This window comes from Argentina anserina, chromosome 3 (assembly GCF_933775445.1).
Source record: "Argentina anserina chromosome 3, drPotAnse1.1, whole genome shotgun sequence".
Lineage (NCBI taxonomy): Eukaryota > Viridiplantae > Streptophyta > Magnoliopsida > Rosales > Rosaceae > Argentina > Argentina anserina.
Window position 1 is genome coordinate 29,891,350 of NC_065874.1, and position 18,762 is coordinate 29,910,111.

The 18,762-nt window shown below is 35.5% G+C and overlaps 1 protein-coding gene across 5 annotated transcripts; it reads left to right on the top strand.

The window, feature by feature from the left end:
• Positions 1-225: 225 nt before the first annotated feature.
• LOC126786629 (uncharacterized) lies at positions 226-13,544 on the top strand. 5 transcript variants are annotated; one of them, XM_050512507.1, is made up of 15 exons: positions 226-396; positions 527-684; positions 1,461-1,567; positions 3,325-3,450; positions 4,031-4,092; positions 4,184-4,247; positions 10,872-11,024; positions 11,109-11,382; positions 11,476-11,578; positions 11,668-11,792; positions 11,872-11,953; positions 12,141-12,270; positions 12,353-12,519; positions 12,648-13,022; positions 13,209-13,544. In XM_050512507.1, exons 7-15 carry the CDS (start codon positions 10,884-10,886, stop codon positions 13,273-13,275), a joined length of 1,464 nt encoding a protein of 487 aa, XP_050368464.1. In that variant the 5' UTR covers positions 226-396; positions 527-684; positions 1,461-1,567; positions 3,325-3,450; positions 4,031-4,092; positions 4,184-4,247; positions 10,872-10,883; the 3' UTR covers positions 13,276-13,544. The 5 variants fall into 5 exon arrangements, with proteins under 5 accessions (XP_050368464.1, XP_050368463.1, XP_050368465.1 ...); XM_050512506.1 differs by lacking the exon at positions 1,461-1,567 and having other exon boundaries at positions 3,325-4,092; XM_050512508.1 differs by lacking the exons at positions 527-684; positions 1,461-1,567 and having other exon boundaries at positions 3,325-4,092.
• The last annotated feature ends 5,218 nt before the right edge of the window (positions 13,545-18,762 follow it).

An 18,762-nucleotide genomic window follows, 5' to 3' on the forward strand; every position in this document is an offset into this window, starting at 1 on the left:
TTGGGTTATTTTTTTTTTAATTTGTGACACATGTGGTAATTGTATTTCCCCACCTCTTCTCCACCGAACCAACACACTTTTCCCCTCCTTTAATTATTGTCTCTTTCATTGTGTGAAAGCCATGTTTCCTCCACCTCTTCATTTTGTCATTGAGCCGCCTCTTTAATCATCCTTTTTTTTTCCTTCTTTTGGTGCGACACCACAAATAAGACCAGTTCCTTCTCTTCCTCCTTATCTGCTCGCATCACCATCATCTTATTCTCGGTTCTATTCACCTACACCAACAAATTAAACATGCAACCAAATATGCAGCTTTATTGGGAATTTCTGTTCAATTTGATTCTTATAATTTCTGTAATGGATCGAAGCTTCAATCCCTCCAATCTTTTTCAATTGGTAAGCTCAATCATTTTCTTTAAAGTTCAATTCGATTCTTGCCCAGATTTCTTATAATTTGATTCTTATTTATGTTTTCTTCTTTTTCACCTCTGTTTCTGGAACCGACGCCATCACCCATTACTATCAGTTTCTTTAATCAGAAAGATCATTAGAGCCTCGTGTTGAGTTCAAGGGAAGGATTAAAGTACTGATTTGCAACTTAAAAGTTTTGGAAAGGAGGAAACAATTCTGTGAAGACCAAAAGCCACCGATATTTCAATCTTCTCTTTTATAAAATTTGCTGAGGTAAAGAACCCAGTCTTTTTAGTTTTTGATTGATGTTTTTGTGTTCCTGTTATTGGAAATTACACATGGTTTAGCTTATGTTTAATTTTAGAATTGTTGGCATTATTATATATTGTGTTCTTACATGTTGAATGAAGCCTTAGATTTCCAGATTTTTGAAACAAACTTTGTAATCGGTGATGAAATGGGTCAATCTCTGGGTTTTTATTTTATAAAAAGTTAACCTTTTACAGTTTTACGGTCAATGTGAAATGACCCTTTTACCCTTAACATAAATTACCTTTTTACTGTTTTATTTTACTTATTTACTATTTTATTTAAATAACTTTTTTACGGTTTTATAAATTACTTTTACTGTTTTACTTTAACCTTTATTTTTAGTAAAACCTAACTTTAAAATATGGCGATAAATGACGTAACGTCATGTTACGATTAAACGTTTGTTTAGATTTACGCCCGGTTCGGAAATCGTGAACTTGTTAATTTAGAAATGTGTTGGAAATATGTTAATAGCCCTCCCGTTGTGATATAGAATGCTATCGAATTTCCGATAGTTATTTAATATCACGCGGACATTAAGTTTGATGATTATTGAGTTTCTTGGGTTTTCAACTTGGTCTAATTCCTGGTCATACTAGGAATGTCTTGGTCAACACCAAGTCAACCTTGGATTTCTCCTGGTCAAATCAGGAGAAGGACAATTCGACCATGATAATCGTCATATTTTCGTATTCGAATCGTTTAAATTACTAACCCTTTTATCAAACGAAATTCAGGACTTCATCGTTTTTGGAACACATGGATTGAAGTACGAGACGTGGACTTCGACGCTGCTATATCAGGTAAGGGGAGCCGCCCGTTAGGGTGAGCCACTCTCTTCCAGGTTAGTCTTTTCCAATTTGTATAATGCTCTATTTGTTTCTATTTCTTGTGTTTTATGCCTATATCCGCATTTTAGTCTATGCCTTAAGATTTACATAATTCAAATTTACTATTTTACCCAAGGACTAAAATATCGACGAGAACGGAAATATTGAAGGTCCAAAAATTAGAAATTTCGACTGCAATTTCGAGAAAATATCAATTTTAAAAAATAATTAAGTAAATTGATGGAAATTTAAATAAAAACATGGAAATTTTGAATGAAATTTTGAGAGATATTTATTTTATCAATTATCTACTATATTTCATAAGAAATTATTATATAACTATTAGTCTATAGTGAGTTGTAGTCATTTAAGGTGAAACAATCATCGAGAATTATTAAAAATTTACTTCAATTTTTTTAATGGCTAGGAACCCAAAGGGAGGCTATGTCATCACACCTTATATACATACGATACATTAAACATGAAATTACATGAGTGATTTAGAACCACATAGAAGATCTATGAGTTACAAAATTTTCACCGTCTTCATCATCTCCTTGAGTAGATACAACATATATTACACATATAATATATATTATAAAGCGTCAAAACATAACACAAATTGACTTAATAGAGTTGACTAAGTGATCCATTTTCTAATGAGGTGAACATGGTTTGATTCCCCTCAAGGGTTTTATTTGAATTTTATTTGAAACATAGAATGAAATATATTTAAAATGTCTTTATAGAACAATAACTTTTCTTGGTAGAGTTGGCTACACATCTTTTTTTGCAAAGAAATGACCAGGGTTCGATTCCCTTCAAAAACATATTTGAGTTTTAATTTCTAGTGGCGACACGTGGGCGATGAACATTATATTTTCCGTAGGTGTATAAATTTATATATACTATAAAGATCATATATATAACAATGTGCATGCTTAGCTGGGTTAGCTAAGGCTTTTAGCCTTCTAGCTGGAGAGTAGGGTTCGAATCCCCCTACTTACAAGTTTGATTTTGGTGGAAATTTTGGTGTAGGGGAGGGGACGGTGCCACGTGGCATCCTCTTCGTATGGTCAACGGTCAAATTTCCCATAATATCGTGATATATCGAAAATATCGCGACATTTCGAAAAAATTCTATAATTTCATTCGAAATCAAATTGGTAAGGAGAAGATATATCCTCATGTGAAAAAAAACGAAAATATCACCGATATTTCGACTATATTTTCGATTTTTCAGTCCTTGATTTTACCAAGACTAGACTTCATTCATATTTTATTTCTTGAGTAGACCTGAGAGTGAATGAGAACCTAGAAATATGGACACCCTCGGTGTCGATAACCGTAAACTTTCGGAGGGGCAATGTCATGTTATCATTCTACATTGCGCACTATATTTTTAGGGTATTGTCTTAAATGGACACTCTTGCTTACTTATTGCTATTATTAGCAATAAACATAGTTAGCCTCGACTTAAGGGGTGGTTATATTCCCTCCTCGTCGCTAGGTCCGGTCACCAAATTACTAAAAATTCTGCGGATTATTATTCTCAAAATATTCTATCTATTTTGGTGTTAGCATTTTTGCATATGAGTTTATGCCAAGAGTAAAACCTTCATAGTTTCTATCTTTTATTATTTTACATGAGCGGTCTAAATATGTTTTACATATATGAGCATTACCACCTTTCATAGTTTTCAAATCTGTTTCGGTTGAGTTCAGCCCTTTCCAGGTTAGCGAGGATTAATGCTCACCCTTACATTTTCAGGTACCTTAGTTCGAACTTAGAGGAGCCGATCTAGGAGTTAGACGAGGCAGCACATAGCCTTCCTTGTTCAACGTTCATGGTTCATTGATCGAGTTCACCTCCGAGGAGTCATTTGTTTGCTCGATGGTATAATTGTTTTCTTTGATCTCCGAAATGTTATAAGATATTTGTTGGGTTGCATTCTTGTTTTTGAGACTTAAGTTCTATTTTCTTATATCCTTAAAGTCTCATGCCACCTTCTGTAAATTTGAAATGGGTTATTTGTTTGTAAATTATCAACTCATTTCTATCTACGTTGTTCAAGCTATTTAATTCTTTCCTTTCAGCCTTCGGGGTTCGGGTTAGTAAGTGGTTAACACGTCTATTTGACATGTTGGTTATTTGCTAATTCGGATTCACGGCGGTTATTGCCATGTTTCGGGTCCTGAAACGGTCCCAGGATGTGACATGTATGACTCTGAGTACTATTACTGTTCAAAGATGATTGTCTTTTGTTGATATTTCCTATATACTATTTCCCAATGCACTGTTCATCGGCTAATGAACAGTGCGGCTCCGAGCCGAGCCAATGATAAAAACATATATTTGCTGCCTTTCATCCTTATCTTCGTTTCCAGCACCTCTTCTTCTTTCTCTCCCACCAGCCGATCATCATACGTATCTTTCTCCCGTAAATTTTATGTACTTTCTGGATTTCTTCCTCAAGCATTGGCAGTCGTTCGTACCCTCGGAAGATCTACCACTTAACCTCTCATCCAGTCTTCATAGGTATCTGGGGCTTTATCTTTTCTTCCTTAAATTTGGTGGGTTTGATTAGTCTCGATGTCTCTAATTTATTTTTCCTGTGATTTTTTGTAAGAAAATTCCTCACAGTCAGCCGAGATCTGGGCGACTTCCGGCTTCTCAATTTATATCTTACCAAGGTTAGTTTCTCCATGAAATTCAATTTCTTCTTCTGGGTGCTTGGTTGCTGCGTGTTTGGTGCTGTTTTTCTCTATGTTTGGAGGTGGATTGTGTCAATCTACTCAATTTCTTATGCACTTTAATTTCCAGCTTCCCTTAAGTTTCCTTCTACTCAATTTTACAAGGAAGTCTTGATGGAGGAAATATGTAATCCTCACATACAACTGATCTATCGACCAATCAATTTGATGTCCATATTTGATTTTGGTTTCCTAATCATTACCAATCAACTAATAGTTTCAATATGAGTATAACCAATCAATTTCAACCCATTCGTCCAAATAAAACAGTGGACAATAGAAAGCCACTATTAGATATAAAAAAAAGAAGCACATGCCTAAAATTACAACTGACATGTTGTAAGACCTGCAACTACAATCAACCAATTCATTATAGTTAATTAGATTTCTCTATTAAATTGGGTTTATTCTTTGTTTTAATCCATGTGTTGTGTTATTCATCTTGGTGGTCATAAATAGAAGAAGCACAACCAATACAGAGATTCAAAAAAATTATTTTGTAAGGGAGGGTGAGTTGGGTTATCCGGCTTTGTTCATATAGTTGTGTTGGGAACTCATACTATTTGTTACTTCATACAGCTTTGTTTTGTTTACTTTTGGGTTCTTTTAGGGCTTTTAATAAAATTTTGAAAAGTTTTTTTTCTATTGGGAAGCTTATATGATGTGCATGGTCCTTATGCTTTCAAATTTAAAGATATTCTTTTTTTTTATGAATTATTAATATATACAGCTGAGCAGCCACCTCTGTATATATGCATTAGCAACCTAATATATAGAACATGGTGTGATTATGTTAATTTTTCCATTGCACATATAGAACATGGTGTTATCTACTAAGAAAAATGCATTATTTCAGTTATGCCTCCTAAGAATAGAACAAGCAGAAGGAATAGAGTTATTGGTGAGTTAAATAGTGCTGGTCATCAAGCTGTGTGCCATCAGCCAACAATTTTCCTTCAAACTGATGAAGGGGGTATAAATCATTTGGTTACTGCTGCAACAAATCGGAGTTCAACTGACACGTATGGAACAGGTAATTGTAGCACAACTGCTTGATACAATAATTTATTTTCTATTTGTGACTATTAATATATATGTTGTGTGGTTTATTAAGTAAATATTTTGTGCCTTTTTAGCTATGGTTCCTAAGTATACCAGCAAAAGAAAAAGAATGGACAAGAAGTGTAATCTTGATCATCAAGGAGCATGCCATCAAACAACGGCAACCTCACATCAAGGAAGTACGAGTCTGACAACAAATGATGCAGAAGGTTGGCCTTTTAATTTTCCCTGTGAAATTACACATTGGTAGTTGATTATGGTCTGCATAATGGTGTATACAGAATGGTATACATAATGATATTTGATTATGGTATGCAGGGTTGAATCTATCATCATTTGGCCAAGCATTATATCAGAGGAGTCGACAAGGTTGATTACATCACTATTATGTTTTTCCCCATTTGTATATAGATAATTCAATTTCTAAAATTTGATAGTCATGTAGGTGGTATTATAATTTATTCTGATGGCGGTGATGATTGTTTCCGATGTGGATACTGCAGTGCATTCTTTTGGTCAGGTGAGGCACTTAAACAATCTTATAGGAATGCACTTACTTACACCAATTGTTGTTTGCAAGGAGAGATTAAAATTCCAGTACCGAATCCCACACCGAGATATTTGGAGGTATTATTGGATCCAAAAAGTGGTCAAGAAAGTCGTTATTTTCGAGAGAATATTAGAGTTTACAATTCAATGTTAGCTTTCACTTCAATGGGTGCAAAGATAGATCATCATATAAATGTTGGATCAGGACCTTATGTTTTTAAAATATGTGGACAAGTACATCACTTGATGGGTTCTGTATTACCACCTGAGGGTGACAGTCCAAAATTTGCCCAATTGTATGTTTATGATACGAGAAATGAGATCTCCAATCGTATAAATGCTGTTGACCCATCTCATGTGAATAAAAAAATAAAACCAGATATAGTGCAAGGATTAGTGGAAATGCTTGATGATGTAAATGAATTAGTGAGAGAATATCGAAATGTTAGAGCTCAATTTGAAGATGCTTCATTGGCGTCATATAATATGAGTCTAATCGGTCCACACCTGAATAGTTACACTTCGAAACAATACGAACTACCAAGTGGGAACGAGATAGGCGGTTTAATTGTTGGTGACATTGGAGAATTCAATTCGAATAGAGATATTGTTATACACTCAAATGATGACCGTTTGCATCGGATCTCTAAAGTACATCCAAAATATGTCTCTACAATATCCGTTACTTTTTCCGTACGGTGAAGATGGATTCAAACTGTATTCTAGATTGCAACCAATCGTAGAACGCCGCGGCAAAAAAAGGCTTAAACTGACAATGTTGAAATTCTTTAGTTACCAAATTCATGATAGAGATGATTATGCAAGTACTTTGTTAAAAGGTGGAAGATTGTTCCAGCAATATTTGGTCGATGCTTATGCAACTGCTGAAGAAGATGCTTTAGACTATTTAAGAAAAAACCCACCCAAATACAGAAGTGAAAAGCGCAACAAAATTTATGAGGCTATTTCTGGTGGAATTGATGAAGGTCGTGATGTAGGATGACGAATTATCCTTCCGAGCAGTCATACTGGTAGTCCTAGAGATATGGTTAATAATTATCAAGATGCAATGACAATTTGTAGACAATATGGTAATCCAGATTTATTCATAACTTTTACTTGCAATGTTAACTGGCCCGAAATAAAAAGATATTGCCAAAAAAAAGGTGGGTGTAGACCTGAAGATCGACCAGATATAATTTCGCGTGTTTTTAAATTGAAACTAGATGACATGCTTTCTTACATTAAATCAGGCGAACCATTTGGTCATGTTGAAGCAGACGTTTGTACAGTCGAATTTCAAAAACGAGGACTGCCTCACGCTCATATGTTATTTTGGCTTTAAAAGGCTTACAAATGTTATACACCGGCTGATATAGATTCCATTATTTCAGCAGAATTACCAGACTATAATGTTAATCCAGAACTTTACAAAATCGTTAGTCAGTTTATGATTCATGGACCATGTGGACAAATAGATTTAAAAGCTCCTTGCATGCGTGAGGGAGGATGTACCAAATCTTTTCCAAAACCATACAATGCCTATACACAGTTCGACGCAATAAAGCCACTTGTATACAGACGACGTGATGATGTTACAAGATTTGTAGAAAAAAATGGAGTTCGCCTTAACAATAATTATGTCGTTCCTTATAACCCTAATTTGCTACTACGATATAATGCTCATATTAATGTTGAATCATGTTCTCAATCTATGTTGATTAAATACTTATTTAAATACATCAATAAAGGTCCAGACCGAGCACGAGTGTTAGTACATGAAGATATAAATGATGAAATTCAAACTTATTTAAACTGTCGCTATTTAACTCCTCATGAATCAGTGTGGAGATTATTTGAATTCTCTATTCATTCTAGACATCCTGCAGTAATACGTTTAGATGTTCATTTACCTTATGAGGAAAATGTGGTTTTCGATGAAACTAAATCTCTAAAATCGGTACTAGAAAATCCAAATATAGAAACTTCTATGCTAACAGGCTGGTTCGAGGCAAATAATACTTATGAAGAAGCAAGAAACTTAACATATGCTGAATTCCCCACAAAATTTGTTTGGGATAAAGGTAAAAAAATATGGACACCAAGGAAAAAATATAGAACCATTGGGAGAATTGCTCCAGTACACCCTATGGCAGGTGAGTTATATTATATGAGAATGTTACTGAATATACAAAGAGGTTGTGAAAACTATGACTCAATTAAGAGGGTTAATAAGATATCATACAGTTCTTATCAAGAAGCTTGCCAAGTATTAGGACTGTTAGATGACGATAAAGAATGGGTTGACGCACTAAATGAGGCTACTTTTATTGCAACATCTAATGAAATACGTCAGTTATTTGTTACAATCCTTCAATTTTGTCAAGTTGGAAATCCAAAGTCATTGTTTGAAGCATATTGGGCAAGTATGTGCGACGATATTTTGAAAAAAACTCGAATAGAACTCAATATGCCTAATCTGAATATACCTGAGTCAGAGTTGAAAAATAGTCTCATGTTTGAACTGGAAAAATTACTAAGTGTATCGTCTAAATCATTAAAAGACTATCAATTGCCGATGCCAAACATGAATAGAATTGAGGAACTTGATAACAGATTATTAAGAGAAGAACTTGATTACGATTGTAATGCTTTGAAATACGAACACTCAAACTTAGTCTCAAGATTAAATGTTTGCCAAAAAATTATATACAACGAAGTTATCAAAACAGTTAAAGAAAAGCAGACTGGAACTTTCTTTGTCCATGGTTGTGGCGGAACAGGGAAAACATATTTGTGGCATACAATAATAACTAAATTGAGATCGGAAGGAAAAATTGTTTTAGCGGTAGCTTCATCAGGTATTGCGTCATTACTACTTCCAAATGGTAAAACAGCACATTCGCGGTTCAAAATACCACTGGATGTATTGAAAGATTCAACATGCCCAATTAGTAAAGGGACTCATCTAGCAAAGTTACTCCAAAAAACAGATCTGATTATATGGGACGAGGCTCCGATGTGTAACAAATATTGTTTTGAATCATTAGATGAAACTCTTCGCGACATTGTAACAGATTCTAACAATCAAAAATCAAAAACAGTATTTGGGGGAAAACCAATTTTGTTAGGTGGAGATTTCAGACAGCTCCTACCGGTTGTACCGGGAGGAACAAAAGAAAAAGTGGTTGAAATTTGCATAAATAAATCGTACTTATGGAAGTCATTTAAAATATTTTACTTAACAGAAAATATGAGATTGTCCAAATTAGGTTTATCTGAAAAAGAAAAAAATGAAATTGGCGATTTTGCAAATTGGATATTACAAATAGGAGAAGGTCGATTGCAATCAGTTTATGACACATGTGACATTGATGCATCTTGGATTAATATTCCCATAGATTTATTAATTTTTTGTAACAAAGATCCGGTTAGAACTATTTTTTTAGCTACTTACGCAAATTTTGATATGAAATATAATAATATTCAGTACTTAAAAGAACGTGCTATTGTAACACCACGAAATGCCACAGTTCATGAGATAAATAATTATGCAATGAATTTATTGCCTGGTGATAAAACTACATATTTTAGTTCTGACTCGGTCTCGCTGAGTTCTGGAAATAGTGAAAATATTGATCTCCTATATCCCCTAGAATTTTTAAATCAACTTGAATTTAATGGATTACCAAAACACGAGTTAACTTTAAAAGTTGATATGCCAATTATGCTACTTAGAAATATAAACCAGACCTGCGGTTTATGTAATGGCACAAGATTGATTATAACAAAATTATACAACAGACTAATAGAAGCGAAAGTGATAACAGGTAACAATGTTGGACAAAAGTTTTTTATCCCAAGAATTGTGTTAACTGAAAAGGAATCTAGATGGCCATTCACATTTAAAAGACGTCAGTTTCCTGTAAGACCCTGTTATGCAATGACAATTAATAAAAGTCAAGGTCAATCGTTGAACCAAGTAGGTATATATTTACCAGAACCTGTTTTTACTCATGGCCAACTATATGTTGCGTTATCGAGAGTCACATCTAGAGAAGGCTTGAAAATTTTGATAAACAATAGTGACAGCATACCGAATAATTATACTAGAAATATAGTCTACAAAGATGTGTTGCAAAAAATTAGAAATGAACACAATATATGATATGATATTTTATTTAAAAAAACCACATATGATGGTATAAGGAAATTAATATAAAGTTTTATCATACAACATATTTTGGACTTATACAGTATAGCTATGTTTTTCTTTTGACTATCAATAAATAGAGCCATACGGAAAAAATACTGATTATAAGGCTATAAATCCATGGTCATAACATCCAAGTAAACATGCATGCTTCAATCCAAGTGAGTTGTTAGAGTCAAATTAATGTCCAAGTGAATTAGGTGGATATATATGCTTCTATCCACCGATTAATCTTACATCTTGCACCCTAATTCTATTTGTTCTTATCTCCTACAACCCTTACTGGTGAGGTTTTCTCCTACGGCGGCTACAATTGTCCAGCTCCCCTTTTTAAATTAATAACCTCCTCATCTTTTTTCCATTCATCGCCCTGTCCCTCTCGCTGAACTCCACGAAAACCTTCAACCCCTCTGCACTTATCACCTCTTTTTTTCCTTCATTCATTTGCCGCTCTCTCTTAATCCCTATCTCTTCCAGCAAACGGTGGATGCATCTATTTAAACCTTGTTGCCTCAGCTTTTTCATTCAGCGCCTTCATTATTCTACTCTTCACAGAAACTTTGATCTTCATCTGTAGGTAATTAATTGATCTGAATATAACTATTATAAATATTAGTTATTGTCTGCTTCTGTTTGAATTGTATGCAACATGTTAAATAATCTATACGAACCACGGAATTCAATTTCGGTTGTACATATAAAATTAGCTTTTGTTAACTATTAATTTGTTTTGTTATCAGTGTTGACAACTGATGGAGCCAACTCCGATCAGAAATTTAGTACCCTTTCAATTTAACTTCAGAATAAGGGTCCGGGCATCAAGAGTGTGGCGACCAAGGAAATTCAATAGCAAAGATTACGATGGCTTGCACTATGTGTTGGTCGATCAAATGGTGAGTGACCAAACGGGTAATTGATGTGAATTTAATTATAAAATAGAACACAACTTTAACATGTGTTCCTTTGTACATATACAGGGAGATGGAATCCATGGTATGATAGTTGAAAACGTCTGCGCTCGCGTTCATAATAGGATGGAGGAAGGACAAATATATGATGTTTTCTGTTTTTCGACCCAAAGGGATGCTGCTAGATACAAGGTCATGCAGCATGGAACAATACTGTTATTCAATGCAAGAACACAATTAGTTATAGTTCCAGAGACTTTCCCACCAATTCCACAACACTCATTCCACCTGCTTGAATACAGTCAGTTGGAAGAAGAAGTAGACCACCAAGAAGTCCTTGCAGGTACTTAGTTTTCTGTCAATAGAAAGACAACATTCAATCTTTATATGGTATTTATACATTAATATTGATATATTTTATCCCTATCAATGCCAGATATCTATGGTTGCATAAAAGAAGTCATACCCGAACGTTCGATATATGTGAAGTCTGAAAAGAAAGTCGAATCAATCTGTGAGATTGACATACAGAACCTGAGGTATTACACTACAAATTCCTTTGCATCACAGTTTCATATTGCAAGACAATATAACTAGAACTCACGTTCTGATATTTGTCATGTCATAGGAGGGAGGAGCTTAGAATCACCCTTTGGGGGGATCCTGCTAGGTCATTTCCTCTAGGATTTGTACAGAACTCCGGGACACCGGTATTTGCTGTGTTCACCAGCCTAAGGCTGTCAAAATTTAAAGGTACACGCTGAATGTGAATCATTAACTGCAATATGTATCTATCAAATTTATCTTCACTATTTATTCGTCTTCATTTCAGATCACATCAAGGCATCAAGCACCAACCACACATGCATCATCATAAACCCAGTTGTTCCAGAGAGAGAGCATTATGAGCATGAGTAAGTTGCCATAAGATAACCATGTAAAAGGCAAACTAATAAACATGTGCAGATGTCTGATTAAATATGTGGATCTTGGACTTATAATAACCTATCTAACATGTTATATCATTTGTATGATTCATTTTGGAAATATTTGTGATGCTTATCTCACCTTTAATAATTGTGATTTTTATTTTATTTTCAGATTTACTAGACCTGGAGATATGGCAAGAATCATCCCAATACCGGTTAGGTATCAGCAAAATGAAGAACAAAGGCAACATATTCAAATGTCATTGTCTGAACTGAACGCTTTGAACCCGGAGGCATATGTGGTATATCTACATGACACAATCTGACACATGTAGTTCATTGTACTCTTTCAGATGATATTTAACACCATACTATCTATTGCAGAGAGACACAGTTTTATGTGCTGCTAACATTATCGCATTCGACAACACCCTTTGGTGGTATAAAGGTTGTCCGAAATCCAACTGTCTCAAACAACTAAAGAAGAGAGAGGAAGATGGGGGGTACATGTGTGCAGCGCACACCGACGAGGTTCATGAACCACTTCCATGGTAAGCTAACTTATTGTACACCACTTCCCTACTCTAATTTATATAATAACTTTACCCTTTCCTTTGATATATATCCATACTACATCAAGATAATTCTGACCACCATGCTTCTTGCCTCTTGCATACAGCTACATGATTCGGATGACAGTTGATGACGGGGACAACGAAGCAACGATGACTGTATTAGGAAAACAAGCAGAGCAACTGTTCAATGCAACTTGCCAAGACCTGTTGAGCAAGAGATTTTATGCAACTGAAACTGATTTGCCAGAAGAGATAACACAAACAATAGGTCAAAACCACATTTTTGAGATCAAGGTCAATTTCAACCGTGAATTAGTGGTGAAAGCTGTGCTTCCAAACCCCCAGGCCGTCCTAAACCCAACAGATGAACTACCAATTCCTATTACGGCACCAGATGATACCCATTGGGCAAGGAAAAGAGGAAGAGAGACAAGTGAAACAACCCTGTTTTCATCAGAGGCTGGCAAAAAAACCAAAAGGTGAGTACAATATCTCTAACAAAATTATATGGTTGGTCCATCTCTATTTTTATGAGGTCAACCGATATAGTATTTGGTACTCATACAATCATTATTTTGGCTGCTTTCTTACTGTTAAATTTGCATATGACCCTTTGTTTTCCTCAAATAGCTCTTTACTTCATTTTGGATGTGTCAAACTGACAGGGAAGGAGACCATGGAGCATCATCATCATCTACTGGTCGTAAGTTAGGCAAAGAGAAGATGAACTAGATGTTTCATCTCTTTTTTTCGTAGGCTAACATCTTCTCCACAGCTGCAACTAGCTACTGATCAATACCTTTTGTGTGATGCACACCTCACCCATAGTAGGAGCCTTTTGTTGTAGCAGCTCCTCATCCAACTCCAATATGCAGCTGTTTTCCTAATGTATATAAATGTATATATGTATGACAAGAAAGTCTAATGAAGATGTAGCCAGAAATTACTAATGTAAGGTGTGAGTGCAACTAGAAATAAATAAAGCAGATCGTTATGTAAAATGATTTTAACATCTTATTTCATCTTATTTTGAATTTTTTTTAACCTTCAAAATAAATAAGAGCTGTTATGAAGATTTTTTTCACAAACCTCCTGCTGTAGCTGAAAATTGCCAACCAAATCATAAATCATTGATTCATTAGATCCAACATAACATTTCTGAAGGGTAGAAGAAGAATCAAAACATGCAGCACATAACCGACGATATACCCCCGGGTCATCAAACCCGCAGCAATTAATTAAGGAAGAACAACTGAACAAACATAGCACATACCATCAAACACAAACATAGCATTCCCAAAGAGAAAGCAGGACGTCCTATTAACTAAACCAACCATCAAATCACATTCATAGCAAACAATTAAGGACTCTTTATACACGCGGCTAGCCGCGGGCTATCTACCTAGTAAGATACCATAGCATAAAGATTTATTTTTATCATACGTTTGAGTACCTGATTCGATCATGTCTATATAATTAGAAGTTTCAAACTTTCAAGTTGCAATTTTTGGGTTGGAATCTACATGGTATGTTGTTGACCTCTTTCATTTTTCTTGATTTCTGCTAATCAGTTTCAATTTCATCTTGAATTAGGGTTTTTAATTTGTTTTGCTTTTGGTGTAGTGTTATAAGATTTAGGTTTCATTTACTATATTTTAAAACGCAGTAAGAGAGGAAAGAATAAACGCACGTGCAGGCGCTGCCCTTTTGCACACGTATAGCGAGTGTAGAAATGCTAGTATTAAATGATACGTATATTAATTATGAAATTGGACTATAAAATGGGTATATTGAAAACAATATAATGAATGCGAGAGAATAATGTTAGTTTTATTAATAGATATAGAGCCTTATATATAGTCATTACATCAAAGATCCCGATGAATCAGAGATACGATATTATTCCTTAACTAGTTAGGCTATACTAATTAGAACAAGATACACCAAGAATATCTAGGAGATGATTCTCCTACAACACACTCCCTTGTATCACGATTCTAATGTGTCATAGTGCAATATTCTTACCTCGATAAAAACCGTACCAAGCAAAACAAAAACCTCTTGGGTAAAATTAAAAGCTTTGATCGAAGGAGAAAAAAAGTACAACGCACTAATGAGAAATGACCGATGCATGTGACGTAGACTCCCACAGATGTATACAAAACTGCTCCCTCTGATCATTAACTCAATTTTGGAGCTTTGATAAATGACGCGATCTAATGCGTCTCACATGCTTCACAAATGTAGATTTAGGTAAGTGAACAAATCTGTCACATTATCCTCATAACGAATCTGATCAACTTAGATATTCAACATCTCTTGTTGTTGCTGATTATAAAAGCACTTTGGCGAAATATGCTTTGTGTTATCACCCTTAATGTAACCTAACTTCATCTGCTCAATGCAAGCCGCAATCTTCATATATACAAGTTGGTTCAACTATAGTAGAAATTAATCCACTAGCATCTCGAATATGAGTAATTATTGCTCGAAACCAAATGCATTATTTGACGGCTTCATGTAATGCAATGATCTCAGAATGATTTGATGAAGTAGCAACAAGGGTTTGCTTGGTTGATCTCCAAGAAATCGCCGTATTCCCCATGGTAAAAACATAACCAGTTTGGGAACGTCCATGTGTAGATCCGAAAGGTATCCAGCATCAGCAAATTCTATCAACTCATCACTGGAAGTTGTAGGAAAGTAGGAATCACAATTCAAAATGCTAAGAACTAGCACTGGCGGTGGCAGCGGTAGAGCTGTGTCCGGCTTTTCAGGATGTTGTGGCGGCGACACGGTCACATACCAGTCTGACATCGCCATCAATTCTTGTCGAAATAACACTTCTCTTGTCGGAATACTGATGTGCTTCTATTATCCTGTAAGTATATGCCTCATATCCTTGGTTTATATGTTTTGTTCTCTAATTTATTATTGATTTATGTTATTTTAGTGTGTTTACATGTTTGAGTGAAAGAGAGAAGAAAATAGGCTAAAATGACCTAACAAAGATTAAATAACGATTATATTTTTCATTGTCAGAATCTGTCTGTGCAGAACATCCAACTTTACCGATGTCTTGAGAGAGTTCCAGATCGAATCAGACCATGAGCCATATATCACTCGAAAGATATGGATGTCTATTTTCTGTAAGATTTGACGGATCTTGATTTCGATATTCTGAGAGGAAGTTATGATCGTATGAGTGACGAGCGGTCAGCGCTGAAACCTGCTCGAGTTCACTAGCATTCATGAAGAACTCAAGTTGTTTTGCCAAGTTCATTCAATTCCAATACATCAAGATCAATGATTCAGATGAAGATGCATATGATACATGGATTCCTACTTCTACAAGAGATATTTCAAGGTTTTCCCATTTGATATCAAGATAGGAGTCTAAAACCAAGTCTTATAAGGAAATTGAAGTCAAAGATGAGCAATAATCTTCTCTATATAAGGGAGCGCGAATTTCATATGAGATGAGGTCTCAAAAGCATAATATAGACGCCTGAGGAGTAGAGACCATCCATCCATCTTCACCATTCCATTCTTTTATGTTTTTGTTATATTTTTCTTAGTCGTGGTTTGTTAAACCTTTTTCTAGGGTTAGGATGATGCCCTATCATGATTATTTATGTAGTTTGATGTTTTATTGATGGATTTGTAGTTTCTTTATGATGAATTTTTAGTCACTATTTGAATTGATGCTTTATGTTTAAGTTATTTGATTGAACACCTTAGGGCTTTGCATATAGTAATTAGAAGATGAATTTGAGGCGTACCTGCAATATAATTCAACTTAGTCTCTTATGAATTACATTATTGTCGTACCTGAGGTAATTGTTTGCATGGTTCTTTTATTTTCTAGAATGTAAGGAGTACTGCATGGTAGGATATACGACATTTGCCGTACCTAGAGATATTATACACTTAAGGAAAGCTGTGGTCTAAGTGTCGTATCTGGACTTAGATACGGGAATTGTCATCTAGAGATACGAAAGAATCCTTTAGTTGCAATACATAAATAAGAGTATGAGTGGTTGATTCTGATACCTTAGATTTACATCTTGTTTGTTTGTTATATTATCTCATTTATTATTTGAAAATCTAAAAACTATATCTTGATTGCTTTTGTGATTTTAGTTTAGATTAATTAACTTAGGATTAAATCGATTCTCAATCCTTAGTTGGAACGACGTCGTGCTTGCACACTATAGTAACGACGATTCGTGCGCTTACAAGTTTTAATTAAAATTTTACAACAAATACTGATAATAAAATCCCATATTAATAGAACCATTCAAACACCTGAAGATGTTCTTAATACCATTCCAATGATGAATGGTTGGTGTAGAACTCAACCTGGCCAATAAGTAAAGCTAGATAAGGTAAAGCTCCTATAGCACTCAAATATGGATATTCAGGACCATGAATCTCTTTATCATCCTCTTTTCTGACGAAATTGATCTTTCTTGGTATCCAGACTTCTTATGACCATGGGAGTACTAGTAGGGTGCACAACTTTCTCCATACATAAGCATCTGAGCATCTTTCGGACACATGCAAACTGGTGTACAAGGATTCCACCAACTCTATGCTCAATTTCCAAACCTAAGTAAAACAGAGTCTTTCTCATGTTTTTCATCTCAATTTCTGCTTTCATGTAGCTTATCATCTGATGAATCTCATTCAGAAAACTAATTATATTCATATCATCGACATAGAAAACTACTATAGAAAAACCAGAACTATTGTGTTTGATAAGTACGCAAGGGTACAGTTCATCGTTCTTGTATCATTTCCCAATCAAGTATTTGCTCAAATGTTTATACCACATTCTACAAGATTGTTTCGATCCATAAAGTAAGTGTTGTAACCTAATAGCATAGGCTTTACGTGGTTTACTTGACTTGGGTACTTGAAGTCCATCATAAACCTTCACGTATATTTTTGTATATAGATCCCCATAAAGATACGCGGTTACCACACCTAACAGCTGCATGTCTAGCTTTTTAGAAACCACCAGACTTAATACATATATCAGAATGTAATGATATCCATAACTGGAGAATACGTCTTTTCATAGTTAACAGTAGGATGCTAAGAGAATCCTTGATTGTTGAATTGTACTTTATACCGCAGGACTTCGCCTTTCTCATTCAGCTTTCAAACAAAGACATATTTATGTCCAACATGCTTAACATTCGACGGTATTTCAACAACCAGACTGAAAACTTGCATTTTATTCAGTGAGTCTAGTTTTGTCTGGATTACTTCCTTCCATTTCGGCCAATCTGCTCTTCGTCTATATTTTGTAACTCAGCGCGGTTCCATATCGTCGTCGTCAATGATTTCCTGAGTGACGGAATAAGCAAACATATCATCAATCAACATGGAATTCTCATCCATGACTTCTTGAGCATTTATTTCGGTCAATGAGATTTTTTTGCTCTCTGATATCAACAATGAGTCCAAAGCTTCCTTCAAATCATCAAGTGTTGATTCATGGACATAATTATGATATGTGGATCTATTTGTGCCTTGACTTTAGCTCTTTTTCTTGGTTGTAAGTCTGTGGAACCTATTGGTTTCCCCATTTGATTAGGAGGGGCTGACACCGTTGTCGTACCTCTACCTGGGATATGCTTAACTGAGCCATGCCCAAGTACGTCGGTATCTTGCCCGAAGATCGAGACTTCTAACCTCGCAGGTAGAGGTTGCAAACGGGCCGGGCCGGGCTGGCCCGGTCCATTTTAAACGGGCCAAAAACATGCTCGTGCCGTGCTCGGGCCGGCCCATTTATTTATCGTGCCGGGCTCAGGCCGGGCCATTTCCTTAAATATTAAGCCCGGCCCGGCACGGCCCATTATTAAGCCCGGCACGGCCCACAGGCCAAAATATCTCGGCTCGGCACGACCCATTATAATAACGGGCTCGGGTCGGGCCGGGCTTCTAACGTGCTCGGGCCGAGCCGGGCCGATTTATAACGGGCTGGGTCGGGCTTTTGGGCCCATTTGCCACCTCTACTCGCAGGACAATTTGCAGTAGGTATACTTGATCTCGTCACTTTTATAAAATCTGTAAAAGCATTAGGCATCGAATCTGCCACCTTATATAGTTATAAAACGTTGCGCTTCAATCTCAAAATGAGATGTGCGGGGATCATAATGAGACATAGTGGGGGGACACCATATCCGTTCTCGATGTTTATGTTAAAGA